The sequence below is a fragment of the Primulina huaijiensis genome, chromosome 9 (genome assembly GCF_012295235.1).
Source record: "Primulina huaijiensis isolate GDHJ02 chromosome 9, ASM1229523v2, whole genome shotgun sequence".
Taxonomy (NCBI): domain Eukaryota; kingdom Viridiplantae; phylum Streptophyta; class Magnoliopsida; order Lamiales; family Gesneriaceae; genus Primulina; species Primulina huaijiensis.
The window spans coordinates 22,139,505-22,149,624 of NC_133314.1; the positions used below are offsets into that span (position 1 = coordinate 22,139,505).

The window sequence follows — 10,120 nt, forward strand, 5'->3', positions numbered from 1 at the left end:
TTTTTTACCAAAGTACGTATACGTTTCGGTCTCTTTCCATTTCCATGTATCTATCTATCTATATGGTTTCACAAATTCAATGAAATCTCGTACAAAGTTGGTCGAATTTGCAGAATTGATTATTCCAAATGAACTAACCGGAGAACAATCGCAAGATCGCTGGTTGCCTCGGGCAACGAGCTCTCGACAGTTTATTTTCATACTCCGTGATTTTCGGAATCAAAAGAATCTTTAGTTCTTTTCAGTTTTTTTTTTTAATTTTATTTTAAATCCAAAATATTTCTTAAAAATATAATAGCAGTATGTTATCGTCTCATTCAAACAAGGGCCGAAGATTGTCCTGCAGATTTTTGTCCCCACTTTTAAAATACAGCACAATAATTTAAGGTTGTTAATTTACAAATATTAATGAAACCATTATTAATTTTGATTAAAAAAAATTGTAGAATCGTACAAGAAGGAGAGAAGCAATGAATTCTTTTCGGTATGTGAAAAAAGAGTACAATTCACATCAACTTAAAATTGTTCAAAGATATCATATTAAATTTATCATTAACAGCTATTTAAATTAAACAATCTCATGTTTACAAATTTGATAGATATCGTGGCTAACAAATATCTTGAACTTTAGATATTTTTTGCAAGAATAATCTAAATTTTTTTTTTTTTATAATTTGAAGTCCATTTGAGAAATATTGTTGTCAATAATATCTAACACATATATACTTTAATTATGATCTTTTATATTAAATTTGATTTATTCAAATCTAGAATGCAATTGTCATGCAAATTAAACTATATATTCGTTTAGTTCAATGGAGTTCTATTTCGAATACAATGAAAAATTGAATGATTTTATAAATATTTTTTAGGGTTCTTATTCTCTATACCTAAAACAACGTGGACACCTAATTTAATTGATGCTAATTAGGTGACAACATAACTTATATATTCCTTTATTGCGATAAATGACAAGATTAATTAATTTGATCAAGTGGTTGTTAGTTAATTTGTTACTACCGTGATGATACCTAAAAAAAATCTAGTTAAAGACAAAGTGCTGCTGCTATTCTTTAAGATGGAACAATGAAACTTGATTTTTTTTTTATATAAATTTAACTTTCGATTTTGAAATAAATTATTAGCTGACGGACGTTATGTAATCGTTATGGTTTAGCCTTTGATTGGGGTTTAAGTCAATAATTTAATATTCTAACAGAAACTGTTTAACCTTAATCAAGCCAGATTACATCAAGATACATTCAATTTGTACTTTTGGTTAGGATTGGCCTACAAGAACAATTTTTGCCTCATTTTCAACTTTTTCAATGTGAAAACCGAAAAGGGCTTCCCTTGATTCACGCAATCGCAATTGTTTGTTATCATATAAATTATGAGCAGATGGTTTCATAAATATTTATTAGTGAGACGGTTCAACCCTACTCATATTTACAATAAAAAGTAATATTTTGCTGATTCAAATAGAATATATGTCTAACAAAATTGAGTGTGAGATCGTCTCAAAAGAAGTTTTTGTGATAGATTATTCATTTCTTTATCGGAATATTCCCCGAAAATATTGGAAGAAGCCTGAGATTTTTTTTTTGTGTGTGTGTGTGAAAAGAAGCCTAAGGTATTCTGTGCTTTACAGTTAGTACGATTTGATTTGGCTTTTTAAAAAAGAGATGCCAATATCAATATATCACGAGAACATGTGAATGGTTGATAACCGCGCATGTTTTGCTATTGTTTAGATACACACGCATTGTATGTGTAAGGATGAGCTTCTATTGAGGGCTTGTGAATTTGGGTTATTTCCTTCATGTTATGGACTTGGATAACTTGGCCCATGTCTAGGTGACGGTATGAAAGAATAAATTCTAGATGCTTTATAAATTACTAGTTATTATGCATACGCGATGCGTGTGTACAATCTTTTTTATTATTATTGATAGACTAAAGTGAAATTTGACAAATTATGGAGTGACTAAATTGATATTTGAATTGTTGAAATAAAAATAAATAAAAATAAGAGTATATATTGAAATTAAAACAAAAAAAANATCTATAACCACTCTATATCGGGTTTTTTTAAAACTAATGTATGTTTTAAAATTTTTTTCAAAACTAATTGTTAAAATTTTTTTTTACGGCAATCCGTTCTTCGTAAGCACGGACGGTGCGGACGTGGAGCACGGTCCGTGCTTACAAAGAACGGATCGTGCTCCAACATGGAGCGTCCGCGCTCCAACATGGAGCGTCCGCGCTTCCGCGCTTACAAAGCGCGGACGCTCCATGGTGGCGCAAGTTCCGTGCTTACAAAGCACAGACTATGTAAATATATGTATTTATATATATTTTTTCGTTTTTTTGTGTCCATTCCTTTAAATGTTTTTCTGACTCGTTCACGTCATTCTTCAGAAGGTCACGTGAACACAATGTTGAAAACTTGACGTGAACAGTGAGTAAAATAATTGCTGACCTTGAAAAGTTTTACTATATATAATCGATCACCAACACAATGTTTGTATCGATTTCATATTGATTTTGAGATCAAATTACTTTTCATTTTTTTCTAAATTTTTCTCTCAAATTTCATTGTTAAATGTCTAACATCGATATACTCTTATATTTTGGTGGTCGTGTTGTTATCGACAATGGATCTGTTGAATATAGCATTCCATTTGTTAGACCGATTCGAGTATTACGGTCTATTAATTTGTTGGTGTTGGTTGAAGTTGTGCATAAAATGTTAGGAATCGATCCAACAAATTTTTCTTTGAAGTTGTCAACAAAATATTCTTTCATGGAGAGATTATATTGGCATGAAATTCAAGTCCATCTCGTTGATGATGATTCTTTACAGTTTATAAAGCAATGTGACAATATGCATATGTTGCATTTATACGTGGAAGCAAATTCAATTGAGCATGACGTTGGACTCGATGATCCTGAGTACTACGTTCTACATGCATCTGATTCTAGTTTCAATAATCAACCCGATACTTCTACATATGGTGGTTTTCAGGAACAAGAATCTTATATTCCACAGGTTACTGAAGGACTTGGTAATATGAGTTTTGATGATGTAAGTGGGTCTTGGGATCAATATATCAATGTCTCGTCGGAACAAAATCATGTTCCATATTGGCCGAATCCGACATTAGATACGAGTGCTCGTTGTCCTGATCAGGTCATTAATGATGATATTTGTAGGACTAATTCTGAACCCGATATTTCATACAGTGAGTCCGAAGAAGAGGAATTGAATGCTAATGATGAATTGAATAATTGTACAAATCCTGATGAGGGGACATCATCTCGACAACCACCTCCTGACACATTACAGAGGCAGACTGTAACATTTCTTTCAAACACTTCTGAATTACCATCTTTTTTGAATAATTTTTTTGGGGAAGAGCCTCCCGATTCTGTCGATGTACCTTCTGTAGTGGAATCAAGCTATTACAATCCGGATAGAGGTGCATTATGTGTTAATATGTTATTTAAAAATAAGAATGATCTTATTGCATCTGTAAAGGATTATTCAGTCAGAGTTGTCAGGCGTGAGTACCGTGTCGTGGAAAGCACACACAGCTTGTGGAAAACCAACGACAGAAACAACAGGTGATATGGTGCGCACAGTTATTCGATTAAACCATTGGAAGTAGTCTTCGTCCGTTTGCGTCGATCGCCGTGTCGCACCCCTTTAGCAACATATCTCATCCTGTTATTCCACAACTCAATTGAATTTCTGTGATAATCTCTCCAATATGTGTTTCGATGTCCTATATCATCAACATTGATAACTTCCAAATGCAATAATATCATCAGTGTATAACTTCCAAATCAAATGGTCCTATATAATCAGTGTATAACTTCCAAATCTGTGTTTCGATGTCCTATATCATCAGTGTATAACTTCCAAATCAAATGGTCTGACCTCTTCACTTTGATAATATAATCAATATTTAAGGAAGAAATTGTTGATGACATATGTGTCTCTTGTAAATAGAGGACACTTGGATCTTCGATACCTCGATTCTCTGTCATTCTGAAATACGATGTCGATGTTCTAAAATTCACTATATAGTAATCAGCGAAGTTGAAAAATTTTCGAGACGGACGGAGAAACTTGCAAGCACAGAAGGGAAAAATGGATGGTTTAACAAGAAGAAAGAGATTAGTATGGATAAGGTGGAAGAAGGAGAGGAGGAGGGGTAAGGTGAGGAAGCTCACACGTGGAGCGTCCGCTCCTACGAAGGACGGACGCTCCAACGTGGAACATGTCCGTGCTTTGTAAGCACGGACCATGCTCCACCTCGCATGGTCCGTGCTTACGAAGTACGGATTGTCGTAAAAGTGAAAGAAAATTTTTTTTGCAATTAGTTTTGAAAAAAATTTTAAAAAATACATTAGTTTTTAAAAAACCCCTCTATATCATATCGAATTATTTTAATGATCACACTATAAGTCATTCCTACACAATCCTAGCTTTCAAAAGTAACAAATCACTAACGTAAAAAATTCTTACATGCTATATTAATTAATTAATTTATTTATTTATAGTAATAAGTATTTCACCAAGAAATAAATATAAACAGATCATATATTTCTCGAACGCAACATATTTTCTCAAAAGATTTTTTCCCTATTTGTATACATTTTTGAGATATTAAATGGCAATAGATCTTTATTTTTTAAATGGCAATAGGTCGTTTGTTAGGTACAAAAATAAATGAGAGAATTTAATGCCCTCATAAATATCATGAGAAAAATCACGGAGAATTTTTTTCCCAGAGCCAAAACTTAGGTAAATTATATTTTTCTATCATTTATTAAAGTTTTCCTTGAAGCCATAATTAATGAGTTTGACAATTCCCTCCATCCTAGATCAGCTTTGAATTATATATAAAAAAGGAAAAGAAAATTTCGAATATTAAGGTTATCCAGAGTTTTTTTTTTTTTTTTTTACGATGATGAAACCCACAACTGCTACTCTTCAGATAAACTTCCGATCACCCAAAGATTTTGAAAACCCACAATTATTGGTTTTTTATTTATTTCTTTACAAAACGACATTCAAACAATCATTAGAAAAAAAACCAAACAAATGTTAAAAATCAAGAATGCTAGATTTCAAATTCATACCATTTTTCTAGAATTTCTCCTTACAATCATGGTGTAATGAAACCGACAGTCACCCCTTCCTAGTGAATTACCGTTAAATAAAAAATAAATAAACATAGAATCAATCAAAATATAAAAATTAATACGAGTTCTTATTTTACACAATATATATTATTTTATATGTTTTTTTTTTATGCATAGAAGTTTGATTGGACTGACAAATTATTAAAGAAAATACAAAGTCTGCTGAATATTTACAGGTATAATAAAAAAGAAGCAATAAATGTAATATAAGATGGGTTTCATCTGAAACGATAGGTGTCTAATTTAAATGGGGTATTACATAAACCGAACATTAATATTATGGATGGAATTTATTGTCAGTTAGGTACATTATGAATGTGACGAGTAAATGCCTTTCATTTATAGTTTCAAGAGGCATGCAAAAATATTTAATCCATCCCTTAGGTGCCCTTCTTCTTTTCACATGCATTTAATTCATTTATTGCAAGCTGCAGAGCTCGATTAATGAATAATTTTTCAAGAGTTCCGCAAGTTTCTGTATATATCGAAATAATAATAAATTTAATTTTTTTGAAAAAATATAAGATATTTTTCGATATATACTGATATCGTATAGAAATCTCGGTATACCACAATATTTCGATATAATCGATAAGCTAATTATACGTATCGAAAATTTCGGTATACCAATATCAATATAAATAGTTTTAATATTTTAATTTTCGATATGATATAATATATATATATGTTTCGATGCGATACAGTACGACATACCACCCCTACATGCGAGAATTAAAATAACTACAATTTACTTCCAATGATCAAACGGGTTAATTTGGCTATTGTCTTAAGAGTAACATTTATATTATATTGATTATAAAACATTGGCCCCCTCATTTTTTCATGGAAAAATTTTGTGTGAGACGGTCTCACGGTTCGTATTTTGTGAGACGGATCTCTTATTTGGATCATCCATGAAGAAGTATTACTTTTTATTGTAAATATCGTTAGGATTGACCCATCTTACAGATAAAGATTCGTGAGACCGTGACCTATTTCATTTTTATATCTCGCGCTATGCGGTTGGTGAAGAATGATTTAAGATATTTGAGAAAATGTAAAAAAAAAAACGTTTTTTAAAATTTTTTAACTATTTGATTGGATCAATCTCCGCCAATATGAAGCAAAATTTCCACGCGGATCAAGTGAGGAAATTCCGTGACTACAATCAGCAGCGCACACGCTTATTAATTTCAACAATTTTTTTTAATATATAAATAAAATTAGATTCTACGTTAATGTTTGAATTGAAATGTGCGACTTTTCATTAAATGTGAATGCAATTAAATTATCATCCCACTTCATATAATTGCATTCCCTTAACACAGTCAACTGAAAATTTGCCATTAATGTTTAACTTCATAGTTATTGCATTTTAAGTTTGACTCGATTTAGTCTAATAATAAGTTAATAAAACAGTTGTCCTAAAGGGTAGCCTTTTTATTTTTATTTTTCTTTTTGCCCCATAAATTTATTAGCAATACCCTCCTTCAATTCCATGGCATACTTTATTTTATCTATACTATTATATTAAGTATGAGGCCCTAATAATAACCGCTCTATGAAGACACCAACTTTCTTTCCTGTTTTACTCTTTTTAATTTTTTATATTTACTATTTACTATTTTATTATAGTTGAGCCCCTAATAATAACCGCTAGGACACCAACTTTCTTTCCTATTTTACCCTTTCTTATTTTTTATATTATATTGTTTTTTAACAAATAATATTATATTCACCGTCATAAGGAAACTGCTCACGTGAAAAATAATATTATTTCTTCTCCAAACTAACCACTGTGAAAAATAAACTCTTCTTTATGTTGTGACGTCATTATGCTCTAATATCATGAATATTTAATATATTAGCCACATATATTCAGGACACACGCAATGCGTGTGCCACGATTACTAGTATTATATAAATGTGGAGCAACTCCCACTAAATGCTTGCAGGGAAGTTAATATCCCCAACTTTGAAATAAATTAGGTGTTGGTATTTATTCAAAATAGGTAGGAAGCAAGATTTAATAATTATCATTTATTATTTGTTAGGTAAAGAAATGAAATGCAATATGGCGAAGGCAGTGCATATATATTAGAGTAGGTGTCTTGTGAGTCGGTCTCACGAATCTTTATCTGTAAAACATGTCAACTCTACCGATATTCACAATAAAAAATAATACTCTTAGCATAAAAATTAATACTTTTTCATGAATGACTCAAATAAGATATCTGTCTCACAAAATACGACTTGTGAGATCGTCTCACATAAGTTTTTACCTATATATTCATATTACCTCATGAATCGAAGTTACGGCTTTCACAAATTAAATTGTCTCTTCTTTTTTTTTTTTCTTTTTAAAAAAAACTCAATTTGATCAATACTACCACATGATAAACATTGTAGCATATAATATAGGAGATTTAGGAACTCTAGAGGGAAAATTCCATTCAAGTTGAGATCTTTAACAGTGGGAAGGGAAAAAGGTTGCAACAAGACGGCGAGAAAAGAGAACAGCGATGATTAAACTTTTATCAAATGGCATTTAAATAATACCTACACCCAATATATATATATATATACGAATTCTTTAGCTACATATACCTAATTTTACGGATCTTTACAAAAAATGAGAAACCATTTAGGGGTTCCTTCACAATCATTTCAAATGGAGATGTTAAGGTCGATACGAGGTTTCTTGGCTGGGGACACGGGCAACGGCACATAACTGTTGCATCGGGGGCACAAGGGGTTGCTTTTCGAGATCAGCACATAGAGCAAACAATTGGGGCACCCTGCAGCAAACGAGCCTGATGACTTCTCCTCTTGATGATGATGATGATGATCAAGATCACTGTCTTTGATCGAGGACGAAGAATTCGATCGTGATGAAGATGTTTTGGACATTGATATTGAACGTTTCTTGATGGATTCTTTCTCCGCCCTCTCGAGTGCAGACTTTACTTTGTCCAGAGTGCATACGCTTTGATAGTTCGAGGATGACGGCGACCCAGACAGCGAGGAAACTAGCTTTAGGTCCAAGGTCGAGTCGTCGAAGAGGTTTAAGGTCTGTTTCGGCATTGGAGGGAAATTGAGGTCTTCATAGTTGGTGAAATTTTCGCCCGTTTTCGGCTTCGTTTCTGAGGTCGAAGAGGGTGAGTTTGACGGATTGCTTCTCTGAAGATACACCATTCCTGACTGCAGTAAAAAATTTATCCATCACTACTCGACTATAAGAATTTCATCAACATTTCAAGAAATTTAATAAACTCTGACTATCCTTGATTTCGATTGAGAAATATAAATCAAGCGCAACGGACGTGTATATTCAAATTCAATGCATGAAATGTCAATAATCATTATGCTATTATCAACATCACAATTCACAGATTTTGAAACTTCCAAAAAGTTTAAATCGTTGGGCTATCTCCGTAATTAAAACATATTCGAGAATCATTGAAACCAATCATATCATATACTGTAATAACATGAAATAAAACAAATGATGACAATTTCCATTCCAGTCTCCAAAGAACCTTGTATCACATTAAATCCAATCAACTCATGAATGCCAATTTATATATGAAATGAAATCATGAAAACAGAAACCTGACATAACCACACAGAAACAAAAACAGAGCTTGAAAAATTAAGAAAACGCTTCTTTTTTCCATGACATAACAAAGCTTGGCTTCTTCCATGCCCATGAACGAAAAGAGGGGAACAAAAACAAACAGAGAATCGTAAACCCAATAAAGAAATCAAGATTTTGTTGGGCAAAAGATTGTACCTTTAAATCGAGACGCTTTTCCCAGCCACAAGGCACCTGCAAGTCGAGGTCGAGTTCTTTGGATTCAAGGGTACAACCCCCACCAAGAAAGTCCCTAGTGATCGGGGACGTTGATTTCCCGTTTGGCCCCGACTCCTTCGTATTACTACCACCGTTGATCATTCTGAGCAAAGAGCTGACTTCGGCTGCCATCACACCAAAGAAAACTTTATCTTCTCCTTCACAGCAATGAAACCAAAATCAAAGAGAGAAACGGAAGAGCAAGGGTTGAAATCGAATCCTGTTATATTATTATAAAAGAAAAGGGAGGAAGTCGAAGATGGAAACAACTACCATATGAAAATAATAATAAATAATAATTTTAGCAATAATGAAGAATTTAATGAAATCTTGTTTTATATAGAAATAACAGGAAATTTCTTTTAAATAAATGGCATTAACTATTATTATTAATTATTAAATAATAAAAATTTGAGATTGTGTGAAGTGAGAAAGAAGGCGGGGCCGCTAGTAATGGCGGCATTAAATGCAAAAGGACAGCTGTGAATTAATGCCACACATAACACAAAGCTCTTTTAGCTTCCCTTATATATATAACTCCATTAATGAATGGTAATGGCTGCTTTTAATTTTTTTTTCTTTTTCTTTTTTCTTTAAACAATGAAGAAAGCAAGCATTCATCGCCTTTTGTTTTCTGCATTAATGTCCAATGAAAAATTCGTGGAGATTGGGACGTCTCTTTGGCTTATCTAGTTTATTTTTCTCTTATGAATATTTTATGCATTTTCCGAGACAGAAATTTCCAATCTCATTCAAGGATATGGAGGAAAAATCTTGGGGGTGAGAAAACGATTTAGTGGTGGCGGAAAATTAGGGGTATAACTAACCATTCGCATCCATTTTAAACTATTTTGATTGGATTTTTATTGATGAGGTTTTGACTTTTTTCAGCTAATTTTATTTGAATTTTCAACTTAGAGAGAGCTGCTCCAATATCCTACTCATTATTTCTTTTAGCTTTGATTTTATTGTATTTAAAGAAACATAATTTTTTTTTGAGATAATCTCACGAGTCGATTTTATAAGACAGGTCTTTTATTTTCTAGTGATACA

General features: G+C 32.3%; 1 protein-coding gene across 1 annotated transcript; it reads right to left on the bottom strand.

Annotated features, from left to right (window-relative positions):
• Positions 1-7,693: 7,693 nt before the first annotated feature.
• LOC140984070 (uncharacterized) lies at positions 7,694-9,561 on the bottom strand. The gene is made up of 2 exons (XM_073451233.1): positions 9,008-9,561; positions 7,694-8,415 (listed from the first exon to the last, which is right to left on the bottom strand). The coding sequence occupies exons 1-2, from the start codon at positions 9,197-9,199 to the stop codon at positions 7,882-7,884; spliced, it is 726 nt and encodes a 241-aa protein (XP_073307334.1). The 5' UTR covers positions 9,200-9,561; the 3' UTR covers positions 7,694-7,881.
• Between the last annotated feature and the right edge of the window lie 559 nt (positions 9,562-10,120).